Source organism: Phaethon aethereus (genome assembly GCF_964289735.1).
Source record: "Phaethon aethereus genome assembly, chromosome: 13".
Classification (NCBI taxonomy): Eukaryota; Metazoa; Chordata; class Aves; order Phaethontiformes; family Phaethontidae; genus Phaethon; species Phaethon aethereus.
This window is the reverse complement of record NC_138589.1, coordinates 3,680,130-3,700,284: the sequence shown is the minus strand read 5'-3', so window position 1 is coordinate 3,700,284 and position 20,155 is coordinate 3,680,130. Positions and strand designations below refer to the sequence as shown.

General features: G+C 35.3%; 1 protein-coding gene across 1 annotated transcript in view; it reads left to right on the top strand.

Moving 5' to 3' along the window:
• Nucleotides 1-20,155, top strand: part of DUS2 (dihydrouridine synthase 2) — a gene marked incomplete at both ends in the record, with an annotated part of 27,269 nt that extends 7,114 nt beyond the window's left edge. Inside the window, 11 exon segments of the mRNA XM_082005724.1 lie at nucleotides 30-90; nucleotides 3,146-3,193; nucleotides 6,424-6,489; nucleotides 9,894-9,964; nucleotides 10,449-10,535; nucleotides 12,827-12,995; nucleotides 13,953-14,074; nucleotides 16,561-16,704; nucleotides 17,896-17,983; nucleotides 18,612-18,685; nucleotides 19,918-20,155. Of these exon segments, the coding sequence (XP_081861850.1) occupies nucleotides 30-90; nucleotides 3,146-3,193; nucleotides 6,424-6,489; nucleotides 9,894-9,964; nucleotides 10,449-10,535; nucleotides 12,827-12,995; nucleotides 13,953-14,074; nucleotides 16,561-16,704; nucleotides 17,896-17,983; nucleotides 18,612-18,685; nucleotides 19,918-20,155 (1,168 nt within the window).

Sequence of the window (20,155 nt, the reverse complement as noted above, 5' to 3'; positions counted from 1 at the left end):
ATTTTAATTGTTTCTTTCTTCTCTTTCAGAGAGAGTGATGTAGCTGGTATTGATATCAACATGGGATGCCCAAAAGAATATTCTACCAAGGCAAGTGGATTTTGATTACTCTTAAATAAGCTTTTTCTTTCTTAGAGGTATGGAGCATGGAATACATGTTCTGGATTGAACAAATTCAAGCAGTAAAATTTTCATACAGGTAAACTTGAGTTTATTTTTTTGCGATAAATGAAAGAGTCTTGAAGGTGTCATGGCCCTAATACAGTAAAATAACTTAGTCTGTTAGAAATCTCCCTTAAGAATAGGTTTGGTCATGTAATTAAACATACCATGTACTTAAGTGGGTAAGCAGGTATGAAGTTTGTAAGCTCAGGTTAGAGTGGACTACAACCACTGAGCAAGTGGTGATTGTATTTTCCGTGAAGACAACCACTGAATATTGAGAAAAAAGTAGTGAGGCTGTTAAACTGTATTATCGTACAAAGTTAACACTAAAGCTATTTAGAATTCTGAAAACTCTGACAGGCGATGTTGTATGTTGCATTTAGAAGTAAATTCTGTAAGTCAGGATAAAATAAAGTGGGTGTTTTGGTTGTTTTTGCTTTTTGTTTTCCTGAGGTTACTAATTTGTTGGATGAGTGAATATGTTCTGCTTAGCCTTAATAAAAATAAGAATCACAGTTTGTCATGTGAGCAAGTAAACATTCACAACTTAGCAATGCTGGGTTCAATTATTGGTCAGTTTTCAGTGTGAGGAGGATGGATCAGTTAAAACTTGATTTGTTTTTAGTTAAGCATATGCAATTCTAAACTAGTCCTCTATCATCTGTGGCTAAAACAGAGTAATCAAACTGGTTGTTAGAACTGTTAAGCCAATTAGTCTATAGATAAAGTGTCAATGAAGTTCCATGGAGCTCCATTTTGATGTCAGATGTTCATGCAGAATAGGTAAGAGAAATTTTGCACTTATTGTCAAAGAAAAATAACTTCAACTTAGAAGACTTAAATCTTCATTCCAGGGAAGAAGCCTGAGTGTTGCATTAAACTTTCTATCCTCTAATCTTTGTAGTATTGGCATTTTTAGCATTTGGAGCAAGTTCTCTGTCATGTGAATCTGTAATGCTTCATCCTTTAAACAGAAAAAACAATATATCTACATAGGCAGTACTTTCACTTCTGAATTCTGTGTTACCCATCTTTACACCTGGAAGCTTTTTACTAGCCTTTTCCTAAAGCAAGAGCACAAATGTAAATGGTAACTTGAGATCTGCCCTAATTCTTAGTATTAGCCTAAGCTTTTATACAGCTTATATATTTTTCTTTTGTTGAATCAAGTTTCCTGTTGATCAAGTAGAACTTTTTTACCCCCCCTTCTCCCCTTTCGCAGTAGAAAAAAAATAGAATTCTGTGGCAGTTTATTGTATCTGGTGCATAAATGCATGGCTGGTTGAAATGTGACATCTGGTGCATGAAAGCTATGTCATTAAAATGGGGAATAGTAAAGGCCAAAGCTGACACTGCCAAACCTGTACCTTGCATGATGACATGACATTGTACAGACTTGACTCCACAAAAGTATATCATCCTCCTTTCTCAGTTTTTCAGCCAGGAGAAAAGACATTTAGACAAATCCATTTGTCTAAACGGATTTATTTTTCATTAATGGAACATATCTTTTGATAAAACTACTTGAGAAGGGTTTATTTTAGATCACATCACCTTTAAAGAAAAAAAAAGATGCACTATGTCACGAAGAACAGAAGAACCCAAGGGCCCCGGTGACTGTACATAAGAGTATATGCGAGGGCTGATGTTTTTCCATCACAAAGATTGCTTTTCCTTTGGAGCATGTGAGGTGCGTAAGACTGTTGGACGCCTTTCAGGTATTTAGCGTCTTCACTTGAACAGTTCATAGTGTTTCAGCGTGGATGTCACAATGGTCAATGTTGAAAGTACCAGGCGATGGTGCAAGAAAGGTATAGGATGGATCAATTTACCGAGGGATTTTCTGTTTCACAACTTCTTAGTTTTGTAAGTTGGCTTGCACTCTGAAGAGTAATGACTTAAATTCTTCTAATATATTCCATGCAACTTGTGAATAATTTTACCCACATACATTTGTAGGGTTTTTCTGTTTTAACCCCATTAACTTCTTTGTTTCAATGATAACTTATGAAAATGACAAGGTAAGTGAAGTATGGTGAAAATAAATATTTCACGTTCCTTTAAACTAAAGTTTTGATTTCCCTTGTTCTGGAGTCTTATTTATGCATTTACGTTCTGTTGTTTCTGAATTTCCTCTGTTTTTCTGCCAGATGACTTTTGAGATAAAGTGATATTACCAAGGCACTATAGTCATGTTGAGGACATGTCATGAAATTCATAATGGTCTGATTATATTTCCAGTAATGTTTTCTTTAGCCTTTATTACTTTCTTCTGTGTTGTAACTAATTACATTAAGACTATTATATCCTTCCACTGGATGATAATTAAGAAAAAAACACCAAAACATCCATTCTGTACTAGGATGAAAGATCAAAAATTCAAATGTTGGTGAATGATTATTCTCTGACAGTAGTTTTGGATGAAAACAGTTCATACAATTTTGAACTTATTTATTATGTCTGCCTGTTGGCCTCTAGATCTATGTATGCAGATGAAATAGTGCAGAAAGAACAGCTGAAACACTAAATTGCTGAAGTGTTCATAATTTGTGTTCAATACAGCACTTAATTTGTTTTAGCCTGTTTTTCTAAATGTAGTGTGTCCACAGGAACTACTGACATCAAGACCTCTCAAATGTGATTTGTAATGTTAAAACAATAAATCTGTTCAGCTGTTACTTAATGAGTAGAAACTGGATTATTACAGTTGCTAAAAATGGCTTTTTGAAATCCTGTCCACTCAATAAAGTAATAGGAGCAAGTTGGTGCCCTGAATTACTGCTTAATTATTCTGATACGGTTCTAGGAAGGGTTTCACCAAAGTGTTCACTAATGCTCCTGCATTTTAGATTTTCCCATTTTTTCCCTTTTTCCCCCCTCAATACAACGTTGGACTTTTGCTGTGGTCTGCTATTAGGCAAAACAATTGAGTTGAAAATGTGTTTGCCTAGTGTGTAACATTTTCTGTATATTTTCCCAGGGAGGTATGGGAGCGGCACTGCTATCTGATCCTGACAAAATAGAGTCTGTAAGTACCACCTTGTGGGTTTTGAACTGCCTTGGAAAGTATTATGTGCTCTACTGGAAGCAGGAATGAATGCATAGAAGACAAATTTGTAGAAGGTGGACTGGAATAATCAGTTTTGAATACTGAAATTATGGTTATGGATAAATAATCCTGATTTAGTTCTCAGTGTTGTTGTCCGGACTATAAAAATTGCTCCCTTTTCCAGTTTAAAAACTTTCACAATGTGGTGCTATATTTGCAGAGGGAAGAGTTTTATGTGCATATGTATGTAGATCTGTATAAAACCCTATGTGAACCAGTATGAAAAAGGTTTATACATATGTATATATTTGTGTGTATATATATGTATTCTTTTAAATATATATATAAAATGCTGTATGAACCTGTATGAAAAAGATGTATATACATCTATCTGTATGTAATATAGTTAGATATGTAATACATTGGTTTTGTATGGTTTGGTTTTTTCCGAAGGACTCCTAAGCTTCCTGAGATTGTACAGAGTCCAGACATTGCTGTGGGTTTCCAGGAACATTCTTAGCATATGGCTCTTTTCTTTCTGATTAAAGACCTGATTCTTCATAGTTCAGATGAGTTGACTGTGAACTTTGTCATGCTTCCCCTTAGCTTTTAGCTGCTCACTGTATTTTCCTTCAGAGTTCCTGAGGGCCATTCTAGTTTACAATTCTTAGTAATAGCTGAATCATGGTATACAGTAGCAAATGTTTCAAGATAGTTATTCTATATTTCTTGTACTATGCAGATCTGGACAAATAAGAATACCAAAAGCATTGCTCTGCCTCTTTCCATGTGGCTTTTGAGTGTGTTTTGTTAAGGGTTCTTTGATTCAGGTCAGTCTTTTGAAGAGAACAGACTCTCTTCAGTCATTTGCATGACTTTCTGATCCCTGCAGTTCCCACGCTTTCCTTCTGTCTAAAATGGATGTTGAGTCAGTCTTTCTTTCGTAAATCCTTCCTCTTACTGTGATAATACCAGTCAGCTTTGTAGGCTAGCAGGACTTCTACAGTTTCAACAAGCTGATCCATTGCTTAGTTACTATTTTTTTGTAAGCACAGACATGAAAACAGGTTGTTCTGCATCATTTATTTCATTCTTCGAGGACATGCCATTAGAAGGGCATGTCATCAAAGTTATAACCATGAGGGAGTGTGAGCTTTTTGCCAAATGCAAGAATCTCTTGGTGTCAAGAGTCACAGTGTTAGCCAAGCTGTATAAACTGGCCATTCAGCAACTGGAAGCATTATTAATTGTGCCAAAGCAAGAGTTTAAATGGAATAGACTGGACCTACTACCCTCTGTTTCGTTAGCTGGTGGGAAAAGCAAAAGTACAAGTGATCCAGTCTTGATCTCCAAACATTTTTAGAGAAGGTTGGTATGAGTCTCTCTTTTTCAAAAGAGAAAGCAGAATCAGATAAGTGTTGTTAACTGCAGGTAAAGTCGGCTAACGATACAGGCAACAGAACTGGAAGCAGAACCGAATTTTTTGAGGCCTATATGGTGTTCCATGAATTAGGTAAGGTGGGTGAACTATCAAGAATTAAATTGTAATTTATGAAGCATGATGTGATGAAGGCTGAAAGAAAAAAAATTTAGGAGGTGGAACTGAGAGAGAAACATTTAGCAGGCTAGAAGTAAATCTGGCAAAAATATTTCTCATAGGAATGAGAAACAATTGTAAGTGAGATTGCTATCAGCTTCCTTTCCCCTCTACAACCACTACGTTTTGTCTTGATCTTCGGAACAGCAGAAAACTTGATGTTCAAAAATTTGGAATTTTTCTTTTCAATTTAAGATGTTAATGGGCAGCAAAATCTTAGGCTTGAGAACTACTCTTAGCCAACTGCAAAGGGGTAACTAAACCTATAGTCTGCAAAAGGCGTCTGAAATTACAGCTACAAACCAAGCTTTCCATACGATTAAAAAGTGTAGGATTTCATTCTTGTATTGGAGTCCTTAATGAGGCTGGCACGGAAAGGTTTGCTTATGATGCTGTTTTAAGAAAAATATTGTAGTGATGATATTTGGAAAATGATCTAATTTCAGTTTGATTTATATGCAAAAAAAAATCAAAAATACTAAAGGGGGTTTACATCATTTTCTTGGATCTTACTGTTTTGTTTGAGAGAACACTACTGAGAGAAGAATTCGGTAGGCAGTGCAAGGTGACACTAATTACTTGCCAGCTGTTCTAAGCATAAGAAGGTAAGTACAAGTTGTAACAGCTCATTTCTGTATTGTGAACCTGGTAAGTGCAGTAACATCAAATAAAATTCAAGTTTCGTAGTATACACAACTCTGAAAGAAACCATTTACCTGCAGTTCCAGACATTTTATACAAGGCACGTGTACTCAGAATAATATGCATAATAATATCGCAAAAAACAGTTGAAAACAAGGTATTTTTCTAATAACAGTCAAATCAGCTGGTTTCCACTGTTACATTTAGAGAGCAATTGTATTTCTGTTATCATTTCTTGTATAGTCATACACTGATTTAAACATATATAGGCCGTTTTAAGTATAGTCCGTTGGACTTAAATTCAGCCTATGAAAAGAGATTCTTTCCATAGCTCAATTCTTAAATGCTTAAACTAAGAACTGCTCATTTGTCTGCTTATTCTGAGTTTGTTTTAATGAACAAAATGTGCTTTGTGTTAAGCATGGAATTCAGTTTACAATTTTTGTTTTCTTTTAGAAGATTGAATGATGTTGTTGCTTGATAGTTTACTCCTTTTTTTATTGTGAAGGCCTTCTTCTCTTTAAAAAAAGGTCTCTTTTTAGGGAATACTTACACTTAATTTTCATAAGAAACTCACAAGTCGAATATAAGATGACTGTGAAAGCAGTTGTATAAAAATTAAAACTTTCCAACTTTATTTTGAAATGATCAGAGTTTACTGGTCACGTCATTTAAAGCAATGTGGAAACTCCATCAGCAGTTAATTGCTCTATAAAAATCCAGTTAAAATCAAAATAAGTGGAAATAAAAATGGCTTAGACTAGAAATAGTTTTGTATATCTATCGGATAAAGTTATATACTCAATTACAGACTGCATGTGTTCAGCTAGCTTGTAATATTCTTTATACAGGAACAGTAACTACTGTTACATTGTTCTGATTTCTTTGTACCTTCAAGAGAGAAAGGAGGAGAGCTTTTTTAATGTTACTGTTTTGACTACGTGTTTGTCTTTTTTTTTTCTTTTCCCAGATATTGACTACCCTCGTAAAAGGAATTTGTAAACCAGTAACCTGCAAAATCCGCATTTTGCCCTCAGTAAGAACATAAATCATTATGCTAAAGTGTTTAGCTGTTGTTTAATTCCGTGATTTAAAATCAGTTAGAATATATGTCATTCTAATATGTTGACATCTTAGACTTGTTGTTGTGAAATAGCACTGGGAATTATAATTTCTGTTTGGGATGCTGTTATGACCTAAAGGTTATGTGACTTGCAGATGTACAGAGATCATGATTGTGGGTTTGTCTGATTCCATGATACACAGGGACACAGAGGCTTTTAGCCTCTAAATTGCTCAACTTTGTTACAGATTACCATAAACACCACAAAGATAACCAGAGCAAGTATACCTATGATTAATAAAGCAAGGTATAGATACATCTATCTCAAGCTACTACAAATTATTAGTAGCAACAATCAATAGTGTAACAGCAATGTTTAATATGGCAGCAATCAATCAGAGCAACAACCAAGTAGGTATATACTGTTACAAGATACTACAAACTTACTAGTGAAGCAAACCTGTCAATAATATAACAGCAGATACACTTATGATAGATTACTTATATGCACATATATATGTATGTTAATAAAAACTAGTATCAAGTGCATTAGACAGACGTTAGAAGGGGGCCAAACCATCCCAGACAGAAGGACAAACTGGTCCCAGAAGGGGACCCAACCATCCCAGAAGCAGGAAGACAAACTGAACTAACCCGAAAAGTAGGCCCAGAGGGGGACCAATAAAATTACAGAGAGAGACTCACTCCAAAGATGATCTGTGTCATGGAGTTTGGAGTCAGCCAGGCATCCCTGCCAAGAGTCCAAGATCTCGTAGGAAGCTTGTGCGGAGAGTTCAGCCTGTTTGGGAAAAGTATGTGCAGCATGGGAAGCTATCGGAGAGAGAGAAGCTCCATTCTGGATAAAAATTAAGTCATTTTTATGTCTTAGAGACACGAGAGGGTGTAGGACACCACCCATCGAGCAGCCACTAGATGCTGTTTTCACCTGGGGCAGCCGATAGATGATTGTTTTCTGTTCTTTCAGACCAATTTTTATTTTTTCCAGACTGTTTTCCTGTTATTGCGGTTAGAATAGCCAATGCCAGTTACAGATTCTTTCTTTTTCAGGATGTTTTTCCCTTTTTCCAGACTATTTTTTGCCTTTTCAGCTGATAAGTTGCTGATATGGTTCCTTGGGTTTGCACTTATCGATGGTATCTCTATCTAGAAACTTCTGGTTTCTAGGTACCCAGCTGCACTTACCAGGGATGCTTCTGGTTCACAGGCCTAGTTTCCAGGCTAACAGTTTTCAGGCTGGCAGGCATTTTCTCTCTCAGTATTTTTCGAAAGATATTTTTTTCGGTTCAGTAATTTTCCCCTTCCAACCAGGTCACCTTTCTGGCTGCTCACATAGATGCCAAACTTTGTTTCTCCTTTGTAATTTAAAAAGTCAAGAAAATACTAAACATTAGATGTCTACACATGGTTTTATTCCATTGAACTCCAAATGTGGATACTTTTATTAAATACATATTTTAGTTACTTTTTACAATAAAGTAGCCCACTGAGTTAATCCCAAAGTTTTTGCTGGTGGATAAGCACCAAATGAAAACAAAAAGGAAAAAATGCAGTGTTGTTTTAGAAGATGGCTGCCAAATGTGGAATTGACTGAGAGTAATACCATATATACGTAAGCACAGTGGGGTGGACTTTGAATTTCTTGACAGTTTGCTTGAAGTTTAAACTTCAAGAGGGGAAGACCAAGCCCTAATGTTGCTTCTCCAACTTCCAACATTCATGTTAACAATGAATATTTCACTAATGAAATTGTGTTTACAAAAGAAACTGCCTGTGCTCTATAAACTACTCATATTCTACTGCAAGGAAATTTTGCATTACTTGACTCCTGATTTACTGTATGTGCAATGACAGCAATAAATACTACAAATGATGCCTGAATTAAAAACAACTTCTGCAGCCTTTTTAGAAACTCTTTGATAGACTGAAGCACTGAAATTGCTAGCTTATACAAAGAGGTTCATAATCATCCTTCTCAGAAGCAACATCTTCATTGCAATTAGAATGACTGTTTTCTGGACAGATTCTTGGGTACAATCATTCATTTCAAAGAAATTGTAGTTATACTGTTATATTGCTAAAGCTGTTACATTTTGTTTTGTCAGTATTTTTCCGAAATTTAACTATTAAGAATGTAGTGAGAATACATAGGGGTTTTTTTTTCTTCTTTCGCAGCTGATGTAGTTTCCTTACTGGATTTTTTTTTTTTTCAGTTGAATTCAGCTGAATTTTTAAACCTCGAGGAGATGGTGTGCCTTCTCTTTTAATGAGTGATTATTTTGCAAATGTGTATTTAATTACCTGCCTAGATATCATGATTGCATATGATCTGGATAGATATTTCTGTAGATGGATGAACTGTAACTGAGCTAACTGTTGTTCAAAAGACATTCACAAGTGCACTTGAAATGATTAAATGGACAAATGAAGCCTGTGTGAAAAGAATTAGTAACTCTATGTAAGATCATTTTGATTTTGAAATACTGAAGTATCAAATCAAAGAACTGGCACCTCTCCTTTTTATTTTCAACAACTATCCTGGAGCCTTTTCCTTTTTGTTTCAAGCTGCTTTTGCATAACATGCCATCCGTCAGAACAGCAGGTGAGCTGCTGTCTCTATGTCCATGCCAGCTGGTAGACATTGCATTTTTCAAAGACTGAATGTGCTATTTTTGTGATGAGCCACAGATCACGTTCCAGCTTTTGAAAAGAAGATTGGCCTTATCTTTTTTTCGTTCTCCCCCAAAGCTGCATAAGACAAGCTACTCGTGTGCCAAATTTCTTTCTGTCTTTTAACAGCATCCTATCTATTTGAAGATATACTGGGAGCTTCCCTTTTTCCCCTGTATCTTTTGATTCACTGGTCATGTACAAACAGCATTAGAATTTTTTAGATACTAGTGAATTTTTTTAAGATGCATCTGAAAGGAATATTTATTCCTCCTTCCACGTAAGATGTGTGATTGTATGTTATGTTGATTTTTGGAAGTCATCCTCTTACTAAGATACATTTTAATTACGATTTACAGAGTAGTCACTAGTGCTAATCAAGTGTTCTGTATAATTTTCAAATGACAGTCTAATAACCTGTTGGTTGTGTTACCTCGTTTGAGAAAGTTTGCAATTTGTAGTTTCAAGGAAGTATTGAAAATGGATTCTTATTGTTGCCATAATATGTAGTTCTTTAATTGAAGTATCTATTAAGTGGTTATGCGTGTTGAGAGTTACTGTTGAAATACAAGAATTATATCTCTCTTGATGAAAGAAAATATTTCCATCATTTGTTTGTGCAATGATCACATGATATTTATTCCTTTTTTCTTTGAACTAAAATTATGTCACACTCTCTTCTCCCTCAGGTTGAGGATACTGTGAATCTGGTAAAGAGAATAGAAAAAACAGGTGTTGCTGCCATTGCAGTCCATGGAAGGTAAATTGATTTTAGACAAGAGACGTAGATTATCTTCTTTTTTTGTTTGCTAGTGAATGTAGCACAGAAAGATATGACTAGAGTATATTCTATACATTAAATAAGTGGTTCTGATTTCAACTGTTAACTAAATGGTGTTGTAGAAAATCAGGCCAGTGATTAGGGAATTGAACCACTTGCTGCTATTTTTCTAAAATTTTTGTCTGAAAGACCAAATAAGACTGAAATTATCTTGCATACTTTGTATCTAAAAAATGCTGCTTATCTGGATATGGAATTACAGTAACAATGTTTTAAAATGTATTTGATATGAAATAATTCTCTTGTGTTTAAAACAAACAAAAAAAGGAAAATTACATCCAATATGTTAAGTAAGCAAGCAGAAATTACTATGTCCCAATAATCCTTTAGGCACATCTGCTGTGATTCAGGTATCTGTAAATTCCATAGGAAATCTTTGGTTTTGTCTTTGTTTGTTGGAAAGGAAGAAGGAGGAGAGGCCTCAGCACCCTGTGCACTGTGATGTGATCAAAGCCATATCTGAAGCAGTCTCCATTCCAGTAATAGCAAAGTAAGTTGGACTAATTAGCTTGTTATTGCAAGATGCCTGTACCTAACTCAAAATCTGTGAGTGCAGGAAGAAGGTCCTTCATGTAGGGCAAATAATATGTTACTTGTTACCAAAGATCAAATCTGAATAGAAGTAACAGTGACAGATGTTGGCTGTATGAAATACCACCATACCTCAGTTTTTAGTTTAGAAATTCTGTGTATTTTTCAAAAAGTACTGGTTTTCTGTGTCACAGTGTATCCTATGCAAGTTGTTTCTGATTGCATCCAGCAGTTGAATTCTCTGTTTTTAAGACCTTTGCAGTGACTGGTTATAACCCTACCGCTGTGTATCGTGTACGCTTGCACGTTAAAGATCACCTGTCCCACTGCTCAAAAACAGTGTTATATTATGTGGCCTCACATTTTCCTCCTCAGTCTCCAGACATACCGACACAATCCCACTGAATCTGTCTGCTTGTATTGATAGATCCTTCAGTAACTCTGTGATAGTAAAATAAGGAATTCAGTCTTAGAAAAGTTTAGCTACAAACAGGGAAGTTTTAAGAGCAATTTTGGAGGTAATGAAAAGTATTGAACTGTCTGGAATTGTATCTGATCTGCCTGACCAGCATTTTTAGATGTTTCATCTCTTTATAAGTGGCAGTAGAATATCTTTGGCCAGAGAGGTAGTGTCCTTAAATGAAGTTCTCTATTGATCTTGAGTTTTCATGGAAAAGCCGCATTTCTGCAAACCATATACTCAGATCAGGAGTTTGAGAACTGTTTTCATGTTTGAATGTCTGTGTAGAAAATACATTGAAAGTCACAGGTTTTTGCAGTTAGAAAACCTGTGTCTATACAGGACAAAGGAAACACTCCGTGCTAATAATCTTTGCTGATCCACTTTTCAGTGGTTCACCCCCTTTCTAGTTTTCAGAATAATTTTTAAACAATATGGAATTAAAAAACCAAGCAAAATTCACATTGTGCATTGCTATTGAAGCGTGTGTTTGTTTAGGTAAAAGATGAGACTAACAATTTTTCTTAGACTTTATGCATGTCACAGAAATGACAGCTCTGTATGAGTACTTTCTATGATGTAGAAATGTGCAATTAAGATATAAAAATATCAGAGTTTTATTGTTGGTAAATTGCTTCTAATTAATCCCTGTGTGAATTTACTTCTTTGCAAGTGTTCCAACATGCTGAACTAACCCTAACAATCCTATTTTTTAATGGTTTCTCTGAAACGGATATTATCTCTCTAAAGAAATACAAATGTGCCACTTGTCATCCTGCTTATTAAATATATTTGATCCATGATACCTGATCACTGCTGTAACTTATTTGGCTGGTGTTTTGAGAATTTTAACCATTTGTACATCAAACTTGGTCAGGAAATACACAGGAATGAATAAAAGGAAGTAGACTGATGCTAAAAAAAGCAAGACGACTTGAATTAGTACTGTGAATTCTGGAATGGTACTGTGTTTATCTTTCATATGTGCAGGAAGCTTGCTTGTGCTGTTTTCACAACATAAATGGCTGGTTTTAAAGTAATTTGTCGTTCTCGAGTTTTTATTATGAATTTGACAGTGTTTTTACTTTTGAAGGGATAAACATCCTACTCACTTTATAGTTCGAAAGTCCAACTTTTATTTTACACTTAAAAGACGTTGTGAAGGGAAACTTTTAAGAAAAAAATAAGGTATTTTAAGTGTTCTTTCTGCTTAATAACACATCTGACTTGCTGACTTGAAAGCAGAGGCAGTACAATAGAAGTGCAATCTTCTTTTAACTTTAAACTGCTTTGTGACTGATCTGGAAGTACTTACTCTCTGTATGTTAGTGCCAGAGTGAAAATGGAATGATGCTGTCCATACTTAACTTGCTTTCAGTATCATTTGTGCCAACAGGTAGTATGCAGTTGAAGATTACAGAACTGGCAACTGGTATAATTTTTCAAGCAACATGGAAGTACTTCTTTGTGAGCCTTATCCATTAAGAACTATGTGAAAGCACACTGTGTAAAGCACAAACTATATTCTTTCTTCATAAAAACAGTCTTCTATTTTTAAGAGAAGTATGCAGATAATGAAAAAGATTATATATAAATATAATCAGTGTTTTAATGAGCCATTGCTAATAAAACTCAGACCCATTTATTCTCTTAGATTTGAGATAATATACTAAATGGCCTCTGCCACCATTAATGATGTAATATCACATTAATTTAATACAAGGCTGTATTAAAGTACAAGTAATAGCAAGTAAAACTTCCGTGATTATAACAGTGACGTTAATTTTTAGTGGAGGATCTCATGACTTCATCAAAGAATATACGGACATTGAGACCTTCCAGAAAGCAACAGCTGCCTCATCAGTAATGATAGCTCGTGCTGCCATGTGGAATCCATCTATCTTCAGAAAAGAGGGTCTTTTCCCCTTGAAGGAAGTCATGCAAGATTACATCAAATATGTATGTTTTTGGGAAGATCTTACTTGTAGTTAACGTTGTTTAGAATTGTTAATCCAAATCCTACTACAGTATCTTAACTCCTCTTAATTTCAAAGACTTAGACTCTGGTGATATTTTAACATACTGCATATGACATGCGTCTTGCAAATCAACTACTGCTTCCTCTGTTTTATTTTGTTCAGAAAAAAATTTTCAGAAATCTGTATTCAGAAAACAGGTTTTTCCTGATCAATCTTTTCTTACATACCATGCTTTTTAGCCCTAGTTTCTTGGGAATATTTTTGAGGCTTACAAGGCTATCTACAAATGTCTAGGAATTGAAAAGCTGATGATGTGTAGGCCAACTCTCTTGATGTGACAGTCGGACCCATAATACTGAACAAAAAAGTGAAGGAATATTACATTCTGAGTTACTGCTAGATTCATTTTTAAAAATTAATTGCTTTTTCACAAATACTGTCAAGAATTTTTAACAGCAGGGAAGCACAGGGAATGATTTGATACAGTAATGCTGTATATCTACAGCTCTGTTAGCTGAGTCATTTATTATATAAGGTTTTATCTATTATTCTAAATACACAATTTTGATGACATAATAGGAAATTAATCAGAAATCTGTGACTTTGATCATGTCATCAGTTCAAAATTTTTTTGTTTTGTAAAATTTGGACTGCCATTAACTAGTTACTGAAATATCACTGAAGCGCTAGTCAGTTATGTAAACTGGTCAACTCTTTCTTCATAAGTATATGAATAAGTTGAACTTCTGTTCATGAAAGCATGCCAAAATAATCAGATTATACTCACGTTCATGAGTAGTCTTGATTATGGTATTGATAAAACTGTATGCTGTGGTTTGCCTTTCAAAAAGGATTTTGAAATTCATCAAGAGACATGAGCATTATATAAGATAAATTTGTTTGGTATGTTTTTATATACTTTGTCTCTCTCCTTCAGGCAGTGAGATATGATAATCACTATACCAACACAAAATACTGTTTGTGTCAGATGTTAAGAGAACAGTTGGAAACTACTCAGGGTAAGAAGCTGCATACTGCACAGTCCACACAGGAGATCTGGTAAGCATGTACTTCAGAAATAGAAATTGTACTCTCTGTCAAACTTGCAAACCACTTCACTGTCTGTAGCACTGCCTGGCATTTCATATCTTCATCAGAAGTTGGGGAAAAAAAATAATGCAGTTAGTGAGATATGGAATAATACAGTAAACATTTCCAGGTTTCCTCCATGCTCAGGTGTTAAGGCTTTAACCCTAAAACTGTCGATATATTTGGCATATTAATTTGAGTGGTGCTTCACTGAGCAACAGACATTTATCCAATATTTGCATTAACTGATAAGAAAAGTTTCAGCATTCTGTAGTGGTAGTCTGGAGGTTAATAGTGTGGAGCTTGTCTTCTTCCAGAGATACTCATATATTTTAACTTTCCCTTTTGCATGTGGGGTTTTTAATGTTCCCAAAATTTTTGTGAAAAGATGTTTGTTTTAAATGAGCACTTGGAGATAAACTCAAAACAATGTATGAAGATCACCTATATGATACTTAAATGTGTTTCTTTCGTGCTGCTTTTAATACTTGAAATATGCTAATGAACAATGACAGCCTTTTTGAGGAAATATGTGAACATTAATGAGTTTCTTCATCCTGGACATCTGAAACAGTCTAGATGAAATTTCTCAAGGGGGGAGACAGAAAAGGAAGAAGGAAAAGCTTGAGAGAAAACATAATAGACATGTGATTAAAGAATTCACACAGGATGGAGGGGAATTCAGGTTTGGACCCATCCCAAACTGAATGAAATAAAGGTCTGAGCTTGGGTATGTCATATCCATGTTGTGTGCTACAGTTATTCTTCTGACAGAATAGAGAGGAAGAGAGGTTTTTTTGGTTTTATAAAATAAACAGTCTGAAACTGTTTGTTATCTTACATGTATGAAAATGGATAGAAATATTGAAAGCTTGAAATATTTTGCAATTGGAGTTATTGTTTTCTGGCAAGCCCTAATCAGCATTCTGTTCATGTTCAAAATGAATGGAAATGCCTGCATTCCTTTTGCCAGTTTGCTGCGTTTTACCAATTTTGGCTCTCTATAAATGCTGCTGTCCACGATTATTACATTACAATGAGGGGAATTTGTATTTTATGTATGAAAGGAGCTAACCTTCATTAATTGTAAAGGAGCAGTGGAATCCATGAACAACACTTGCACTTTGCAAGTTACTTCGCACTTTTACAATGTAAATAGTTGAGCAATTTCTAGTATAGTAACTTACTATCTATTTTGCTTATAGTTTTCCAATTTGGTTAGAAAAGATATAGTGTAGACCGCAAGTCAAACAAGGTTTTACGACTTGAAATAAATCTTAGCCAAAAGGGTGGTGGTGTTCTCTACTGAATGAATAGTAATGCATAGTATGTAAAGAAAATAAATTGTAAGCCTTTAAACAGGTAATTGGAAGAACCACAGTTTATACACGTAAACACTGGATAGACATCTAGTGTAAAACGTTTGGGTTTGTGTGCTATACTTAACAATTCTTTAGGGGCTTCCAAAATTGAACATCATCAGGTTTTATAGGTGTGATGCAATACCAATTTCAAAATTGGCTTGAGCAGTGTGTGTGCGTGAGAGGGACAGAGAGAAGGCCACTTGAAAATGTATAAAACTGCTTTCTGTCAGCAGATTCAAAGTCTTTTAACCACTGTTCTAAACATCCTGTTTAATGTCCAGATAACTGAAGAACATTCAGTTACTTAAAATGCACCTATACATCTTCAGACAAAAATGTTACTTAATGCTGCTGTCTCCTGGTGGTGATGGCATGTTATAGACCTTGGAGGTTTTAACCTCAGTACTGAACGCAAGAGAACAGGCTGCTGCATTTCAGACAAAAAAATTTACATAACAGTACATAGTAAGTTGTCTTCTCTTAGAAGCATCAGTTAGCATTATTCAGCTTCATTGCCTTTCCACTTAGAGCATTGGAGATGGCTTTGTGGCCAGAATTCATTTTGTCATTGAACAGCCTCATAACAAGGAGCGTTCTCATAACAGTCAGAAAGTACAAGTTTTCTTATGCTGCAGTTTTATTGTTGTTATCATGTGCAGAAAATGAATAGTCTGTTTTTCAAAGCCTGCAATGTATCTGAAATTTAAAAGGATTTGGGGCTCTTCACTTTGACCCAAATCCTAGTTGCTTCCTCCCTTGTATGGGGGCTTGTGAATAAGACTCTGAAGTCAGAAAATCTGAGATTTTTGAGGTATTTGGATGTTACAGTGTTTATTGCTTATAGTATTTTCAAATACTAAAATTAGAAGAAGAATCTATTTCCTACATTTTGCTCATATTGCCCTTGTGGAGATGATGTACGAGTAACGATATGATGTTGCCGTACAGAATATAGCCACACTTTCATGTGATTCTCTGTACATATATGCTCTACTTAAATACAACTGATTTCTATACTTACTTTTCTCTATCATAATGTGATACAAAAATTTGTAAGCTGATCTCTAATACAAAGGAATTCTGTTTGAATAGTGAAGTCTTTGAAATGGCGGACTTCTATGAAGAAACAACAGCTATTTTTGAAGCAAAGAAGGCATCTTTAGAAACGGAGACACAAGATGAAGATGACCAAATGGAAGATCCAGATGTAACAAAAATGGCTGTTAGATTTGACAAGTAAGCATGCTAATTAAGTTTTTTACTACTTTGCTTCTGTAAATAAAAACTATGAATTTGACAGTGCCTTACAGTTTTTTGAAAATAACAATTTGCATAACAAGGTTTACTGAGTGAATTTTTATGGAGCGATTTGTGCACACCTTTATATAATGACTAGCGTCACCACTCTTCCTCTGCTTTTTGGGTGTTGCAAGATGTTCTTTAGTTCCAGGCTTCCTGAGACTGCTTAATTCTCTCAGTTAACCCACTAATAGTGCTGAGTGATTTAAAAAAAAATCCAAACATCTGTACGTAGAAGAAGTGTATACAAAGATATAGAATTCAGTTATTTTTGTTGAAATGTAACTAAAACACAATAGTTTTTCTATTAAAAGTCCTGCACAAATTTCATAATACTCTTTTCTAAGTAGATAACATGTGCTTATCTGCAGTCTTCTATACGTGTTCCACTGACAAGGTATTCCTTGAAAAACTAATTAATGGACTCACGCATTACTTTAAGTAACCTTTGATTATAATATGTGAAACCTGTAGAATTGCTGTTACTTTCCACATAATACCCGCGTTTGCTATTTTTGCTGTGTTAGCTGTGAAGTCTATCAAACAGCTCAAGACGGGTGTGATGAATCAAATCCAGTCGTAAGGCTTTAATATTTATAGGATATATTACCTGACTCCCTGAGGACTGCATACAGTGGTTTTACAGTTTTGTTTTTTTCTGCCAAGTACAAGGGTCTGTAATTCCGTGTCAGTAACTGAATCAATGCCTACGTTTCCTGCCCTTTTTTATTTGATAACTCTACTGTCTCATAACAGAAGCTTTTCTTTTCTTTCTCCTAGAGTTTAATCTTACATTGTTGCTTATAATAAGCAACTGTATCTCTATCCTGTGTCATGTATTTAGTTAGAATCTCCTTTGTAGTAAGTATCTTTTCTCTAGTTGTCTTACTACAGGACGTGAATGATTGGCAAGAATCAATAGAAAAGTTTAAATTTTGTTTTAGATGTTATGTCAGACGTATTACTTGAATTATCTAATAAGGAAGCAGCATTCTTCTCATAATTTGAGCTGTAAAATTAAACCACAAAGAATAAGTAATGTAATAAGCAGCACTATCTGTTTTAAAATAGATCTGTTTAGTAAGTAAGCTTTGTCCACAGTTGTTGACCACAAATTTTTCTGTCTAGGCGAGAATATCCACCACAGATTACTCCAAAAATGTATCTTCTGGAATGGTGTAGGAAAGAAAAGCATCCTCAACCTGTTTATGAAACTGTAAGTCAATGAAGGAGCCCTTTCAAACCTCTTCCTCTGCCTTGTCTATGAAATTAAGTATTTTAGCACTGAAGGTAGTGAGAAATTCAGTGTCCCGGTCTGGTATATCTCCTGAGTAAGCAGCTTCAGAAATAATAATACATGTATGAAAATAGCAGCTTATTTGATTAGAAAATACAAATGTCAAAGTCAGACCTTCAGTCTGGTTTTGATTCATGTGTGAAAGAAGTTGCTGTAACTACAGGTCATTAGATAGGAGTCCGTGACTGACTTGACTTCTACTTCTGTCAGGTAAAGAATTTGGATTCAGAATGTTTTCTCTGTTGTTGCACGCTGTTATAGGTAGGAACTATAGTGGACAGGAACAACTGCTTGCTTGGGTGGGGACATTATTTGTGGTGTTGTGGTTTTTTTTTTGTAAAGCAAAAATATATGCAGTTGGGACAGTTTCTTATTTCTTAAATATGCAAGGTTAAATTTGTGGTGTGAATTACAGTAATGTTAAAGGTGTTACTTGATTGTGGTGTAATGACAAGAATAACAAAGAACCTTGACAATGTTGTTTGTTCCATAAATTACATGACTTTTTTTTGACACTCCCTTCCCTTTAAATTCTTTTTTTCTTCAGGTTCAGAGACCACTGGATAGATTATTCTGTTCAGTAGTGACAGTAGCTGAGCAAAAATACAGATCAACTCTGTGGTAAGCCATCCTTAATGTTTTTTGTAGCTGCATTGTAATTGTTTCTGAAATGTTGCATAAAACTTGCAATGAAAGGGTACTCCAGTTTATTCCAGTTGACTTTAATAGAGGCAACTAAAAGTTGCCTTCTAAAGCTACCTCTGGGAGGGAGAAAGGATTAAAAATTTCTGAGAACTGAATGTGACAAGAGGAAGTAAGCTTTAACATAACCAAGTAAACTGTTACAGATTTTAATTCACTGACTACATTAGTCCACAAATTGTATTGGAAGGGGAGCAAATAGGTCCCCCGGTTCAGTTGTGTCTGTGAAGAGTTCAGAAGCTAACCAAGGGAGGCAGAGGGAACGTTGGAGGAGGTAATGTCTTTGGCCATTACAGCAGATCCATTCTCAGTAACAAGTCAGGATGACATGTCTGTATACAGTGAAGCAGAGGACAGCTTAGTGGCTTCTCAGAGATCACAGTTAATCAACAGGTACATCCAGGGCTGCTCTAAAGTTTCATGACAGTATTTTATACAATCATCTATTAATACTGGAGTCGACTTCAGGCATTTGCACCTAAATCGAACTTGGTTTAACTGCAAAGCTAGAGCTCAGCGCTGAACGTGTTAAAGAGGACAAATGCACACAACAATTACTGGTGTTTGCAGCATTCCTGTTCAGAAATTTTAGGAAGTTAAGCTCAGCTGATATGAAGCTTTGAGAAGAAAATGTTTTCAAATAATGAATTTCTCAGATGAGTAATCTACAGTCCCTCTCAGAAATGGCAGAGTTTTTATTATTATGGAACAGTTCCTGCTTTTGTCAGCATCAATGAATTTGTACACCTACCAGTGATTATATTTGGGCCTGAGTATCTTTCAAGACGGTGATCTTTCAAAACGCAGTTTAGTTTAGTCATCATATTTGTAAATGTTAACTTTCTGAGGATTGCAACCACTTGGGCCAAACACACATTGACTTCGTACTTCTGAAATGAAGAGTGTTTGAGTCACAAGACCTGATAGAAGCAGATTTTCTAGGAATATTAACATCTGGAGTGATGCATCAACATTGGCACCTAGCAAGATTCAAATAATTTCTGGAACTGACCTATTTTGCTCTTCTGCTGTGAGATGACTACAAATGCTGTTTATTTCATGATGTTGCATCAGAGACAGGAAATTGTCTTTTGGCAGCGTAGAGACTTCAGTTTCTACTTTTACCTGTCCTCTGTCTGCTTGCTCTTCAGGGACAAGTCAAAGAAACTAGCAGAACAGGCTGCAGCTATTGTCTGTCTGAGAACATTGGGTGTTCCAGAGGGAAAGCTGTGTGAGGGAGAAAATCACCTGATTAACAAACGCAAGAGGGAAGATCGGGAGCGCTTGAATAACAGAGACCACGGAGAAGATCTTGCTGAGCCTTCCCATAAAAAAGCTAATTTTATTGAAGAAACTTCTGACATGAATGTGCCTAAGATGCCACGATAG